This window comes from Eutrema salsugineum, unplaced genomic scaffold (assembly GCF_000478725.1).
Source record: "Eutrema salsugineum unplaced genomic scaffold, Eutsalg1_0 scaffold_3, whole genome shotgun sequence".
Classification (NCBI taxonomy): Eukaryota; Viridiplantae; Streptophyta; class Magnoliopsida; order Brassicales; family Brassicaceae; genus Eutrema; species Eutrema salsugineum.
Genome location: NW_006256756.1, coordinates 4,709,108 through 4,724,785, shown reverse-complemented (window position 1 = coordinate 4,724,785; position 15,678 = coordinate 4,709,108). Strand labels below are relative to the sequence as shown.

Sequence of the window (15,678 nt, the reverse complement as noted above, 5' to 3'; positions counted from 1 at the left end):
ACACTTTTTAGGAATTTTTTGTCACATGCGGTTATCTTATTTCTAAGTGACAAAATAATGGTAAATATGTTATGAGCTCTGCTTGAGAGAGTAGACTATGTAACAGGTTCTTATTAGGCTTAAGAAAAATTTCATTTATTAAGCGGGATTAAGAATTAGGTTTTTGGGGGCTTATAACAACAAAGTCTTAGGGTCTATAATTATTAATATCTTGATTTACGTTTTTCTTCCGGTTATGATTTGTTTTAATTCTCAACAGGCTACGATGAATCCAGATATTTCATGTTTCAAAAATGAAAATGATGGAAACGAGCAAGAAGGACAATCGGTGCTAAATTGCACATAATTCTTGGTTGATTTGTTTGAATTTGGAAACATATCTTTGAATATGTAGTAGCCAAACAAAGATTTTCGAAAGTGACATCGAAAGCTAGTAAAACATAAACCATTCATATTTATATTTTTCATTTTTCTTGTAATTTCATAACTTCTTATTTAATTTTTCAGTATGATGGTACGTAACTAAGTAATCTCTAAGATGTGTTCATATTTTTTTTTTAAAAAAAGGATATGTCCATGTTGTCACAGTCTGATTCTTCATTATTCGAGAATCGAGAGAATGTGCGGCATTAGCACCTTTCCCTTTTTATGGTTGCCAAGTTAGCTTCATTCAACTCGAACTTAAATATGTAGAAAGATATCAGTGAAGGTTTTTATAGAGAAAGTAAATATTCCATTACTAAAAAATGTATGGTTGATTCCAAATGAAATGAGAGATCTCACTTAATTTTATACAATAGAAATTCTATAGATTAATAACATTAAAACTCATACATATTTTATTAATTTATAGAATTATTGATTTATAAAATATTAACTGGATGAAAAAGTAAGTTGAAATCGAAGGAAATTATTAATTAATCAAGTTATTAATTTCTCAAAATAGATGTTCAACTGTATCTATAAATATATCTTCAAGATTGATCATAAAGATTAATCCAATATTCTAGCAACGGACATTAATTATTCTACACTATTCTAATTTCTCGACAACATTCTAAACTTTTCTAAAATGCTCTAAGAGATTCGCTAAGGGATCAAAAATGGGTAACTACTTAAGGCAAACTTTCCTATCTCGGCTCATAAAGAACAATCAGACCATGACAACCTCGACTTGCTCATCTTTTGTTTCACCAATTCTATTTATTTTCTCCAATCATTTTGTTTTTAGCACCGCCACATCTATACTAACATAATGAACCACTTACTATACGCATCGGCATTGGTAGAGAGCGGAAAATAAAAACTAAGTTATAAGTTTTCTTAAATGTATATTAATCTATACATAAAGTTGTCATTGCGCTAGGGATCCATACATATTAAAATTTGGACATATATATATATGTATATATGGATAACTAACACAAATGTCGTTATGTTCTTGAATTTTTTTTAAATAAAATAAACAGAGATAAAATAATGTTCGAAAATCTCAGTAACGTGGACGCCTGGATCGGTCTCCTCTTATGGGCCTATGGCGGCTATATACCAATGGTGGGAGCAGGTCTCCTAGTGACATGATTAATAAGACTATACAACAAGTTGAGTTTAAGGATTATTTGTTAAATTTTCAAAAGTTATGGAAATGATTGTATTTTATTGCATATACGTATACAAAGTACAAACGCACACATAATTCCTATTCGAATTTAGTTAAAAGAAAAAGTCTATAAATTGTTTAATATAGTTCAACATTTGAACTAGGTTTTTTATGGTTCGAAAAATAATAATCTCATAAAGCGTATACTTAAACTGGCTATGCAAACATTTTTACCCAATATGTAGTCTAGTTATATACATCATATATAGAGTTTTTTGTTTGAGATATTAAAGAGTTTACGCCTCAATCATATGCACATTCACATAAATACGTAATGATGCAAACGTTATTTGTTATAAGTTGAAATATATCATAAAAAAGTAGATCAACATTAACAAAAAAAAAAAATGCAATCAAAATGCTATTATGTAATTGCTTGTTGCCTTAAAAAACCAACATTCGTCAAGATTAGTTGTTGTTTGTTAATTGGGTTGTTAATCAGCAACTATTAATCCCAATATATTGCCAATAATTTAAATCTATTAAATCCATATGTCACATGCAATCATTTTTCTACCAAATACAATGAACTAACTCATCGAATTTTTCGACGAAACAATAGAAATTCTCGAAATTCTCATCTATGTAACCTTTATTTTCATGCACGAGCTATCTAGATAGACTACTAATAAAAACAAAACAAAAATTGATAGACTAATAAAAGCTAGCCACCATACGTACGTAATATCAAGCAAAAACTATATATAATTATGTATAGCTCTGGGATTTTGTAGTGTCCTGGCATGCTGATTCAACTATACGAGCAACGTAAATAAAATTCAAATATTTGCACAAATAGCATGCGAGTTAAATACTAAAATCCAAATTATATATGAAAACAATTGTTCAGTTGATGAAAGATATTCACAACTCCTATTGGAATGCTCGGTTTGAATTACATGTAACGATAACATTTCTATTCTTGTTCAATTTCAACTTGGCAAACCAATACGTACTAGTTTAACAGGTACATATATGACCATAATTAACTAATCCATATTTCTTATAAAATATAATAGAAAGTAATAAATAGTGATAACAAAGAGAAAGGACAATAATAAATAGTGATAACTTTATGATGATAATGGAAATTTATAACATGAACAGGAATAAAGAGAACATGTTAGTTAGCTTACTTCTTCTTGTTCTCTTCTTCTCATTGCTTTATCCTCTCACGACCAACAGTATATATAACTATAACTCGAGAACACTTATATCTCCAACCATTGTCGAGTCAATCTTCTTATTAAGTGATCTCAAGAAAAAACAAAATGGCGAGATTCGTTTTAGTTTTCGTGACGATTCTTGTGATTCTAGGGTCTATGAGCTTTTCAGAAGCACAATTGAAGATAGGGTTCTACGACAAAACTTGCCCTAACGCAGAGAAGATAGTACAAAATCTTGTCAACCAACATATCGGCAACGTACCCTCTTTGGCTGCTGGTCTTATTAGGATGCATTTCCATGATTGCTTCGTTCGGGTATTAATCTTCATTTTTGTTTTTATCATAATTCATAAATATAAATTCCATACTAGCTTCTCAAATTGCTTGCATATTACTCAGTATGTAGATTATAAGTCTGAAAACCACTACAATAATAGAAAATAAAAGTTGAGTTAGTATCATCAAATAAGTTATTTTAAAGCATACATTAAACATAACATTTAATTATTCATATATACGTATGATATAAAAATACGTAACTGATTATATGTATTTGGTGTTGGTAGGGTTGTGATGGTTCGATCTTGATCAACGCGACATCAAGAAACCAACAAGTGGAGAAGGTATCTCCACCGAATCTAACTGTTAGAGGTTTCGACTTTATCGATCTAGTGAAGAAAGTTCTCGAATCCAAGTGTCCAGGAATAGTCTCATGTGCCGATATCATCACTCTCGCTACTAGAGACTCTGTTGCTGCCATTGTAAGTCTGCTAACAATATTTGTCACCTCGATAAATCTAATTTATAACCCACTGATACCAAAACAAACCGGTCTTGGTTACATTTTTGTTTAGGGTGGACCAACATGGAGTGTTCCTACAGGACGCAGAGACGGACGTATCTCTAATGCTAACGAGTCTTTGAATAATATCCCTCCTCCTTTTGGAAACTTCACGACTCTTATAACTCTCTTTGGAAACCAAGGACTTGATGTTAAGGACCTAGTCTTGTTATCCGGTAAGAAAATTGAATTCTTCCGGTTCGGTTTAGTAATTTTATAAAATTATGGTTGAACCAAAGCCATAGAACAAAACGGTGCCGTTTGATTCAAAATGAGTTCATTTAACGTTTTAGGTGCGCATACTATTGGAGTGTCTCATTGCTCCTCCTTCTCGAACCGTCTTTTCAACTTTACTGGCGTCGGAGATCAAGATCCATCGCTCGACAGTGAATACGCAGACAATCTCAAAGCAAGAAGATGTTTGTCTCTCGCCGACAATACCACAAAGGTCGAAATGGATCCTGGTAGTCGAAACACCTTCGATCTTAGTTACTTTAGGCTAGTCTTGAAACGTCGTGGACTTTTTGAGTCTGACGCGGCGTTGACTATGAATTCGGCTGCGTTGGCTCTGGTTAGACGCTTTGCTGGAGGATCTGAGCAAGATTTCTTCGTTGAGTTCGGAAAGTCGATGGAGAAAATGGGAAGGATTGGTGTAAAAACCGGGTCGGATGGGGAAATTCGAAGAACCTGTGCAGTGGTTAATTAAAAAGTGTTTCTTCATTTTGTTTTTTAAAAGCTTTTTTTTTGCGTTATTTTGAGTGTTTATTTTTTGTAAACTATTTTGAGTGTGTACTGTTTACAATACAGACTCTATGTGGTTTGAATAACTTTCACGTTTGTGGAACTGTAATCATATTAAATTTTCCCGTGTACTTTTTTAATAAAATTTGTGTCTTTTTTTTTCACTATTGCGTTTCTGAATGATATATTTTTATGAATTATGTTGTCGGAAAAATGATTAATTTTAGCGTATTGTAAACAAAACTTTTTTTTATGGAGCTGAAGTGAGCACAAATTGAACTATTGTTCAAATTTAATACATAAAAAAATAAAAATCAGTTTTATCAATGAAATATTGGAATGTCATAAGAAAACAGCGAAAGATGAATTAGTTCCATCAAAGTGACTGTACTTGACTTAACATTTTAAGATAGAACTGATATTAAATATCATAAAAAAAAAATTTTAATCAAGCTATAATAATGTTACCAAATCTTGAAATAAAGTTTGAATAATACGATGAAATATTTTAATGAATAATAATCTAGGGAAGTTTTCTTTATAACTATATTTTTTATTTTATCAGTTTTAATTTTTTTTTTTACGGCCGGAAAATAATTTTATTATGATGTTCAAAATGGCAAAAGTGATGTAAGAAAAATGTAGGTAGGCCAGAGGCCATGAACAAAAGAGATATGCAGATATGCTCATAATGGTGGAATAGAAAAGTTATATTGGGCTAAGTAAAGCCCATATTGATCCACTTCTGATTCAACCTCAAATTCTCCATTGATACGCCTAAAGTAACCAAAGGTATCTCACAGTTCATAGATACTTGGATACTGGTGACTTTGATTCTCTCGTCCAATTAAATTTCCGCAAATACTTGGCTAATTCTAATTTAGCATTATTCTTCTCACATATTAAGAATCAATTATATATGTGAAAGCAACACTTCTTTAGCATTACATTAGCCTCAGTGTGAGAAAACAAAACAAAAATTCTAATTTATTTATTTCCCAAGTTTGATTCCACTTGGTGAAAGAGATTTAGAAAAATCAAATTGTCTACTCACAATACACTACAGTTTTGCAGTCTCAGTATAAACCCCCTCCAAAAAAAGAACATTGTGTATACATATCTGTAATAACGAGCTGTAGATTATGTACATCAAAGATTATCATTAAATAAAAACAATCAAAACCTGCATTTTCAGATTAGGTTTTCACACCAGAGTTCAAAAAAATAATCTCCCCCTATCTTAACCATTACAATGATCAATCGCTTCAAGAATCTCACTTCTGCTTTTAATCAACCTATGAAACACTTCTCTAACTCTTCTTTGTAACCCTTCAAGCCCATCTTCCATTTTCCGGCAAATCTCCTCCATCTCCGCCACTTCCTCCACCACATTCTCCTCCCCATTAAACCTAAACCCTTCACTGAACTCCATCATTTTTAACCCAATTCTCTCCATCCTCTGCATCTCCTCCATCAATCCACCACCACCACAACGCTTCTCCTTCCGTTTAAGCTCTTCTCCGATCCTCTCATGGATGCTCACGGCGGCGCTAGCCCAAACCTGATTCTTCGGCAACGGCAAATGAACCGTCAATCCGTTACTTGTCTGACAAGGAATCGCCGCAACTAGCGTCCACATCATCACTACCATCACACTGTTCATTATATATATCGGCGACGACTCCCCGCCACGTGGCGCTACTAGATTCGCTGTCATTGCTTGAATCTGCTTCGCCGCTGACCAATTCTTGCTCACACACCCTTCTCCTCCGCCGCCACTTCGCCGGCCCATCGACGACCACTGCTCCGCCGTCGTTGTCTTCCTACCGCTGCTAACGCTGTTTTTATCGGCGTTTAAAGCGGCGAGGAGGCTCGTGAGCGCCCGTTTAGCTCTTCTAACGCTTCCGTCACTTAACGGCCGTTGTTTCAACGCCGTAACGGCGATCTCTGCGAGACGCTGGATTTGTCTGACTAAGTCAACGCCGTTGACTACGGCTGTACAGATATCAAGAGCCTTAACAATCCGATCAAGCATCTCCGGGACAAGCTTATCCAACGGCGGTTTCGAGATCTGAGACGAATTCGAGGTCAGCAGCGAATGAAACTCCGATTCGCAAGACATGAAAACATCGAGAAGCTTCCGTAGCCATTGGATCGAGAGAATCGGGTCAGATTCCGGCGAATCTGCGGCGGTGGTGGTGGTGTTCGACGGCGATAGTAACTCCGTGAAACGCTCAGCTACGTGTTTCTGGAAATCTTCGAGTTCTTCGAGCTCTTGCTCGTGATTAACGTCCATGGAAACGATTTGATTGCGACGGCTGATTCGACTTAGGAAAGACCCTTGATGCTCCGTCACCGGCGCCATTTAAACGGAGAGGTTAACGGAAAACAACAAAATTTGTGATCTTTTTGGGGGAGAATTTTTTAGGAAAGCAAATGCAATTTAGAGAGAGAAGAGGGTTTTTGGGGATTTTTTGACCAAAGAGCAAAAGTCATTATATGGGAGAATAAGATTGGAAGACATGTCTTTGTCGGATAGTGAGACCAGAGACTTGTTCTTCTTTCTTCTTGTCCTTTTTTTTTTCGGTGTATGTAATTGTTTTTTTCCTTCACTATTATCCTTTCGAATTTAATTTCCAACAAAACAAAATTTACTTTCCACACAAATGAGCATATTTGTAACTCGTAAGGTAAATAGTAAACTAATATTTATATATGCAGTATTTTTTATAATTTTATTTTAGTTTTACAAATTTGACAAGGACAATGGTAACGACGAGTTCTACTACATGTTAGCTTCAATTTTATTATATTTGATCTGCAAATTTTGAAAACTAAAATGAATACAAAAAGTATTATTTAGAAAGTGTTTTTTTTAATGGCAAAAGAACCCTATATAACTTTCCATCGCTTTTCACTAAATTTACTCTTTTACATCTTATTTTGCTAAGTTTTTCCAAAATGAAAAATCAAATCAATTTTTTCTCGCCATCGAATTGGTTTATTCACCATAAAAGTGTACATAAAGAAAGGAATTCGACCGTTTCGTCTGAAAAACTGAACCTCTTGGAGAAAGTATCCTTATTGTCAGTAGCAAAAGGAAAATTAATAATACTAATTTTATTGGCTAACAGAAATACTGTAATAAATAAATTATGAAAAGCAAACGTGGTAGACAATAGACAGAGAAGCCTTTGACTGAGTCACGCATATCTATTGGCTTCCGTGCGCTTTTGTTATCTTCCACAGTTCTAATAAATTCTATCTATTTTGTAATGTTTTTAAGTATGCATTCATAGATATTTTAAGAAACTGTAATGCGATAATTACTGCTATACATAATCTATTATATAATTAGAAAGTTTTTTTCTTTATATAGGATGTCCATATCAATATCAATGAAAACTAAATTTAATAACTCAATTAATTCACATATATTAATAATTATTATTTTTTATTAAAAAAATATTAATATTATTACTAAAATTAATTATTTAATTATTTATACTCTATTTATAATTCTTATATTTTTATTAAAGAAAATAATAGTAAAACTAAAAAAAGTTAAGAAAAAACGATGATAAAAAAGTTTAAAAACAATAAAAAAAATAAAAAAAATAGAAAAAGAAGAAAAATCAAAATATAATTAAAACGATACAGATGAATACGAAGTAAAAAAAAATACATACACCAAACAAATTAAAATAATAGATGTAAAATAAGAAAAATGAAAATTTTTTAAAAAAAATTAGAAGTTCAAAATGATGAAGAAGACGATGAAAAGAAAGAAAAAAATAAAAAGAAAAAAACACAAAAATGATGAAAAGCAATTTTGAAAAATACATAGATAAAAACGTTGAAAATGAAAAAAGAGAAAAAATTAAAATTAATGATTCAATTAATTCACACACTTTAAAATAATATTATTTAAAAAAATAAAAAAAACATTAGTACTAAAATTAATGACTTAATTACAGTAGAATCTTTATAAATTAATACTCGATAAATTAATAATCATTATAAATTAATAAATTTCTTTAGTCCCGAATTGGGCTAATAAATCTTAATTAGTAAATAACACTATTTATTTTGCAGGACATGAGGATCGTTATCGTAGTGTACTCTAAAAATGGTTTGGTCGGTTAAAGCTAACAGTAGATGACTGTTAGAAAAGAATACTAAAATAGAACTAAAAGCGGTTATAATTTTTACGAAAAACAAAAAAAGCGATTAGAATTAATCCTTATGAACTTATGTGAAAGCCACATGGAAAGTAATGATTGAACTTCATTTTATAATTTCCCAAGTAACACGTATTAAATATTTATATCTTAAAAATCACAGAAATATCATATAATTAACTAATTATCAACAAAAGTATCATTGTCGGAAAAGCAATTGAACAACCAAAAGCGATGGAAAAAATAACTTTTGAATTATATATCGATTCGGTTTGCCGTCATATGACAGCCACAAATAAGAAATCTTTTTTTTTTGGTCGTCTAAGCCTATTAAACGAACAAAATACAGAAGATTTGAGACCCACACTTATTATAATAAGACGCCGAAATATCAATCTTAGCCCAAAAACAAGAGATACGGATCGATAATATTAAAACACATGTGCAACACGCGGCAAGCCTGGGTTGAATGTCGATTTCCGGAGAGAAGATGTCGGTGATTCATCGCCGAAACAAAGCTTCGCCGGAGAATCGAATATCCGAAGAGTATGATAACTCCAATCGAATCTGCATCCACTTCAAATCATTGTTTCTTTTTCGTTTATTTCATCCTCCAATTAAATCCGTAAAGTAATGGCCAGAATTTTTAATTCTCCGATCAAATCTCACCGCCGATCATCTTTGACGCTAGACTTGTTATCCATCGCCATGTATGGCTTCTATGAGGGTATCTGGGGAGATTTTAGTCTCCCAGCTGAGAGAAAGATGATGCCAAAGTTCGGAAGAAGAAGCCCAACTCTTACCGCAGGATCCTTTCATCACCACCTCAAGTTTAAGAGGAATCATCTGTAGAGGAGAAAAAAAGTCTAAAACACTATCCGAAAATCGAAATTTCTTTGCTTTATCTCAGTAAAAACCTGATTTCTCTAACAATTTGCACTCCACTAAGGATTAGCGACAGTTGTTAGAAGACAAATCAATCAAAAGCAGCAAAGAAGAAAATCGATAGACGGAAGCGGAGAAGATCCGAATAGATCAGAAGTTATTATCCGTTAAACGAAAAGAGAAATCCGATATTAATCGGAAATATACATCAAAAGTTGAGAAAAACTCCTTCTCTGTGAAAGATAATGGTGAGAGAATAGAGCAGAAGGAAAAAAACTCAGCCAAATAAGAGATCTAAATGAGGGAAAGAGATCTATTTTTTTTCTTGTCGTCGAGGGAAAGAGATCTAAACGCGTTATTGTGGAATTCCACAAATTTCATAATTTTACATTACAGTATATGTTTTTCTAATATCTCTGTCTAAATGTGACACAAATAAGAGTTTTGAAAACTTAAGCAATTTTTTGTTAACTATATATATATAGGCTATATATATATGCTAATACTCTCCTTCTAAACACATTGGCTCGTAACGGGAGAGTCGAAATCATGTGTCTCAGATAGACATAAATTCATTTGGATGATTCTTGGCGTTAATCACTACACGAACTCTAAGTTGATAAACTTTAAACGATGCTAAATTGATCAAGATTTGCAGTAGTAATGTCATTTTTAATTTGTGTTATCATTCGAATCAAAACATATTGATAAAAAAATAGCTTTGTCAAAAATATATTTGTTAATCCTACATTTATATGCACATTTAAGTTTAATGACACAAAGAAATCTTCAGATTTCAAAGGCTGCCGTAGAAATTTCTCAGATTTCAAAGGTTGTCGTAGAAATCTCTTGGCATTACATAAGGAGATGGACATATTACATTGGACTATGTCTTGCTTAAAAGAAAATAACAAACTGTTCAGATTTGGTGGGAATGATAAGAATCTGGTGGACAGACCGGTATTTATTTCAGAAATAGATTCATTCTATCTCATGTTTTGAAAATTTTAGTATAACTCATATTTTTTTTTTTTTTTTAAATGTCTATGCTGACTCTCTTGCAAAGAAGATTTGGGCACAAGACTTCTTATTTTTTCAAGTAAGTATAAGAGAGTCGGTATGGGTTGTTCCACAAAACCACCATTTTACCGGCGAAAACTTCATTTAATCATATTGGTAGTTGACAATTTTTTTTAAGAAAATGTACCGTATATATTTGGGACTGTTCATAATTTGCTAAGAAGGAAAGTTCACTGCTGTGTTATTTCTTTTAATACAACATTACCCCTATACTATCGAGCCTATAGCTAAGATCATGCATCTGCATTTCGAGATTGTGTGTCAGATTTAATAATTTTTTATTGAACAAGAAGATAATACTATATTTATTTATATTTTAAAATACAACATTTATTGTTTCCTTATTTGTTAATATCGCCGATATTTTGTTACAGCTTCGAATAAATCTGGTTCGAATATAACATTTTAGGTAAACTTCTTGTTAGACTGGATCTCAAAACTACAAAAATCCAAAGACGGTTTTTGTCCTCTCCTCAAGCCATTTACACCACGCTCCCACTATCCGTGTAAAATTTGTGATTTTTTTTGTTGCAAATATTCTTATTTTCAACTGTAATTTCTTGATTCGCAGTACACCCGTTCTGATTTATTGTTCTTCTTGTCAGTTCAACCCAAACACATGTCTAATTTTAGTTTTGCCGCAAGGATTTTTGCCGCCGGTCATGAACCAGTAGGTGAGAGGGTTAACTCTTACCAGAAATCGAAAGCCATGAAGGCCATCCTTAATGCACTTGATCATGAAGAAGCAAAGAGATTACGAGACTCACAATTGGGGAAGCTTCTGGCGACTATGGAGCAACCGTCGTTTTCCGGCAGTTTTGGCGACCCAGAAACCATACTGATCAATTTCTCTGGTTTGGTTTCAATTTTTTTGAGAGAACTAATCAAACTTGTTATCTTATCTAAATCAAAGTTATTTTTAGTTTCGTCTCTTCTCTGAATGTATCTGTTGATGTAAATTAAAAATTTTGTTTCTTCTCTAAAAATATGGATCTGAGATTGAGAGAGTGATTGTTGAAGACGGAGATTTCGATGAGTTAAGTTGGAAATATGTTAATTTGAAAGTTAACAATCAATAAATGTTTATACCATCTAACAAATGTTTTAATATATCAAAATAATATATAGTTGGATAATATATAGCTGGTTATCTTTGAATCCAAAAGCTGCACTCACTCTAAATTATTTTTGAATTTGGAATTAGGTTTCAAAATTGAGTGTTAGATTGCTAATATATTTTACAGATGATTACAATTCATTTACTATATCATATAAATGTTTTGATATATCTCTAATATTCCACTTAACATGTTAACTATATTATTACACATATAAATTTAAATTAATACTCGATAAGTCAATTATAGCAACTGAAATTAAGCACGCTAACAAATTATATAGCTTTATAATATGTTAAGTAATTGTATAACTTATATGTTAACGTATATCAGATAAAAACAGCGCGCTAAAAAATTATTTATACTGCTAACGTTTTATATCTCTATAACGTATATGTTAACGGGGTCTGATATAATCAATTATCAAACCAAATATACAAGTGTCAAAGAATGCAGCAATCCTTTTTTTTTAAGAATGCAGAAACTTAGCATGCTAACAAAGTATGTAGTTTGAAATTATGTAATTGTATAACTTATATATTAAGTAGATGCATACACATGAATATAATTATTTAGACTGATAATGTTTAATATAACTGTATAATGTATATGTTAATAAGTTCTGATATAATCAATAATCGAATCAAATATAGCAACTCAGAGGTGTCAAACAATACAAAAATCATTTTTGTTTTAAGAATACAGAAACTTACCATGCTAACAAAGTATGTAGTTTGATAAGAAGTTATGTAATGGTATAACTTATATGTTAAATAAAGAAGATTGATGAGAGAAAAATTTCATAGCTGTTATATTTTGTGGTTCTCAAATGCCTACAAACAGATATACGCAATTTATAAAAATCTATAGAGGTTGATATTATCTTTTCTTCCGTCATTTAAATTAAATCAAAAATACAATTAGCAAAATAGAAAAAGTTAGTTCGAAGATTCTTTTCGTAATCTGCCACAATTTGGAATTCAAAATTTTTACCTGAAACACTGTTTTTCCTTATTGGCAAATTTTGACCGAGTCTTAGTCTATATAACAAATTTTCTCATTTTTTTTAATAAAACATATATTATATTATAAACAAAATTATTTTCTTTTACTCAAAGTTATGGAACTGTTATCAAATAATTAAAAGGGATAAGTGCTGCATCAGTGAGATTAGCACAGCCTAATTAGTCGTCAAGCAATATAAACAAATGTTCTTAGTCAGGGAATTCACAACCGATTACTGAATAGTGAAATTATGCACCATTGTGATGAATTAGGTTCATATATTTCAAAATTTTAAGTTAATGGATCTCGTTAACGGGCTGGGATGAACTGTATGCCTACGTCCATGACATGGGCCACCAAAGAAAATGCAAGTCAGGTCTTTGTAGCCAACTCAAATGCCTCGCTGTCTAGCCCGTCGTTCAAACAAAGAGAAGAAATTAGAAATTAGATTCATTCAGTGTTGATCTTCTTTCGTTCCTTATAATCACTGTTTTTGCATAATGTTTGGTTCACATGAGTTTCCAACTTGTATTAGATTACTTTTATTTCAGGTGTTTGTTCCGACTTCTGATTGTAATTCAAAACGCTGCCTATTTAAGGGGAAAATGAAATAAAAGTATATTAAAAAAAAAAAAGATATTACACTACTTTGAAGTTTGAATCTAAACATCTTCAAAGTGTATATTCTAAATCATAAGCATGGTTTCCAAGGGCTATTGACGCATGTAATATCTAATGTGTGGTTGGAAATATAAACATTAAGAATTGAACTGTCGACATATTAGAACATCATCAATCAAGCCCATTGTAAAAGAGCATCTCGAGTCAATCTAGCCTGCCATAGAAGATCTGCAAGATGATGTTCATGAGGTTCAACTCCACGTCGTAGAAGAAGTCGGCCAAGCCAAAGATGAAATCCTAAAAGCCCAAGATGAAGCCAATGGTCGCCGAACAAGACCTCGATCCAGATGCCACTTCGGCCGTGAAATGGACATATCTCTGCACTCTAGTCATCATATTGGGCCTGATTTTAATAGATTAGAGTTTTGACTATCTGTTGACCAAAAATAATAAAGTTTTGACTATAAGAACCTTAAAAAAAATTTGTTTCTATATGATGTGTCAAACAGCTTCTACTTATATGTTCTTGTTGTTGACATAGAGATCCGACTTGCCGAAGGCCTAGGCTTCACCCGTTCACCGACGGACTGATTTGTGCATATTGAATATGTTTTTAATGAATTAGGGTTTGACTACAAAAACACACAAAAAATTGTTTCGACTAATTAATTGTAAAAGAAAGCTTTTGTCAAGATTGTAGAATTGTAACGATTTTTTTTACATCATTCTCAATTAGATCAAAATTGACATTTATCTACACAGTTTTTTTTTTTTCATGAAAAATATTATTTAAAATACATTAAAAGGTATCAAACCCCAATACCGATTAATCCTAAAGTCCGAAAAGACCATGTGAAAGCCTTGCATGACCAAGTGGATTAAAAAAAATCAATAAGTTTGTAATTTCGAAATAAAAATTTGATCTTTAGAAACAAAACAGAAAAGAAAAATTGTTTGCATGATTTTATCAATACATAGTCATAAGTGAAACATATATTCCAACATGGAATAGTTGGGTATAAATTCTTGTGAATCTCAGGTTGCCTTTTGGGTCAAATCTAGAACTGGGCTGTCTGATTATTTAGATGGGCCTGATACAAGTTCTACACAAGTATTATAGGAGAAGAGATTGGACCAAGATGTGAAGCCCAAGACACAATAAACGTGGAGATCAAGTTCGTATATAAGGAATAGAGAATACCTAGTTGTTTCTTCTTCCTTAGGCCGTATCTTTTCACATAGCTTGTTCTAGGGCGTTCTGTGTTTTCTCTCTTGGCACAAAACCTGTAACAAGTAGAACAAGTCAGTTGGTGTTGTAGTTTGAACCTTGATCTAGTGGAAGTTAAGGGACAAGAGTTTCCCTCTCCAGACGTAGCGGTTAGCCGTGAACTGGGTTAACAATTGTGTGTGTTCTTTTATTCTTCTTGTTTGCGGATCTGTTTTGAGTTGCAGGGAAGTTAAAACCTCACAAGTGGTATCAGAGCATCCGGGTTTTGGATTGCAGATCAAGGCTGATCCGCTTTAGCACCAGTTGTAGAAGACCGCAGATCAATGGAACCAACCAACAGGAGGTTTGATGTGGAAAAGTTCGACGGTAGAAGCGATTTTGGCTTGTGGAAACATATATAAGATGTTGTGTCAACTAGAGATCCTTGGACTGGACTCTGTGCTGAAGGATGGTGCAACACTTTTTTCTGACACTGAGGAGGAGGAAGATGGAAAAGAACCTAAGATTGATCCAAAGAAGGCTGCAATGGATAAGAGAGTGAAAAGTCTCTTAAGTATGAGTCTTACGGACAAGATTCTTAGGAAAGTCATGAAGGAAAAGACTGCTCTTGACATATGGAAGGCATTAGAGAGGAATTATCAGACAAAGTCTCTGCCTAATAGGATATATCTGAAACAAAAGTTCTACAGTTTCAAGATGGAAGAAAGTAAGAGTTTAGATGAAAACCTGGATGTTTTCTTGAAGCTAGTGCCTGATCTAGCTAGTCTTGATATCAATATCTCAGAAGAAGATCAAGCCATCTACCTGCTTAACAGTTTGCCAAAGTTATATGAGCCATTAGTTCATACTCTGAAGTATGGAAGTGGTAAAGATACAATTACTGTTGAGGAAGTGACACAGCTGCTTATTCCAAGGAAGTTGATTTGAAAGAATCAGGGCAGCTGAATAAGCCTAGATCAAATGCTGAAGGCTTATACGTAGGTCAAAGAGGAAGATCTGAAAAAAGAGACGGAAGTGACCACAAGAACTCCAGATCGAAGAGTAGAGGAAAGTCTCAAAATAAGTTCAAGGGTAAGGGTTGCTTTGTGTGTGGTAAGGAAGGACACTGAAAGAGAGATTGTCCAAATAGAGGTAAAGGCAAACCAGAAGATT

At 32.7% G+C, this 15,678-nt stretch overlaps 2 protein-coding genes across 2 annotated transcripts; one reads left to right on the top strand and one right to left on the bottom strand.

The window, feature by feature from the left end:
• Positions 1 to 2,878: 2,878 nt before the first annotated feature.
• LOC18014768 (peroxidase 39) lies at positions 2,879 to 4,572 on the top strand. The gene is made up of 4 exons (XM_006396862.2): positions 2,879 to 3,141; positions 3,393 to 3,587; positions 3,681 to 3,843; positions 3,961 to 4,572. The coding sequence occupies exons 1-4, from the start codon at positions 2,932 to 2,934 to the stop codon at positions 4,371 to 4,373; spliced, it is 981 nt and encodes a 326-aa protein (XP_006396925.1). The 5' UTR covers positions 2,879 to 2,931; the 3' UTR covers positions 4,374 to 4,572.
• Positions 4,573 to 5,460: 888 nt separating this feature from the next.
• LOC18014767 lies at positions 5,461 to 6,851 on the bottom strand. Its single transcript, XM_006396861.2, has one exon. The coding sequence runs from the start codon at positions 6,771 to 6,773 to the stop codon at positions 5,649 to 5,651; it is 1,125 nt and encodes a 374-aa protein (XP_006396924.1). The 5' UTR covers positions 6,774 to 6,851; the 3' UTR covers positions 5,461 to 5,648.
• Positions 6,852 to 15,678: the final 8,827 nt, after the last annotated feature.

What these genes read in the sequence shown, in the direction of transcription:
- LOC18014768 (XM_006396862.2), top strand. Translation starts at nt 2,932, where the DNA reads ATGGCGAGATTCGTTTTAGTTTTCGTGACGATTCTTGTGATTCTAGGG. An exon ending in TCCATGATTGCTTCGTTCGG is followed by an intron (nt 3,142 to 3,392) that starts GTATTAATCTTC and finishes TGGTGTTGGTAG; the next exon opens with GGTTGTGATGGTTCGATCTT. An exon ending in GGACCTAGTCTTGTTATCCG is followed by an intron (nt 3,844 to 3,960) that starts GTAAGAAAATTG and finishes TTAACGTTTTAG; the next exon opens with GTGCGCATACTATTGGAGTG.
- LOC18014767 (XM_006396861.2), bottom strand. Translation starts at nt 6,773, where the DNA reads ATGGCGCCGGTGACGGAGCATCAAGGGTCTTTCCTAAGTCGAATCAGC.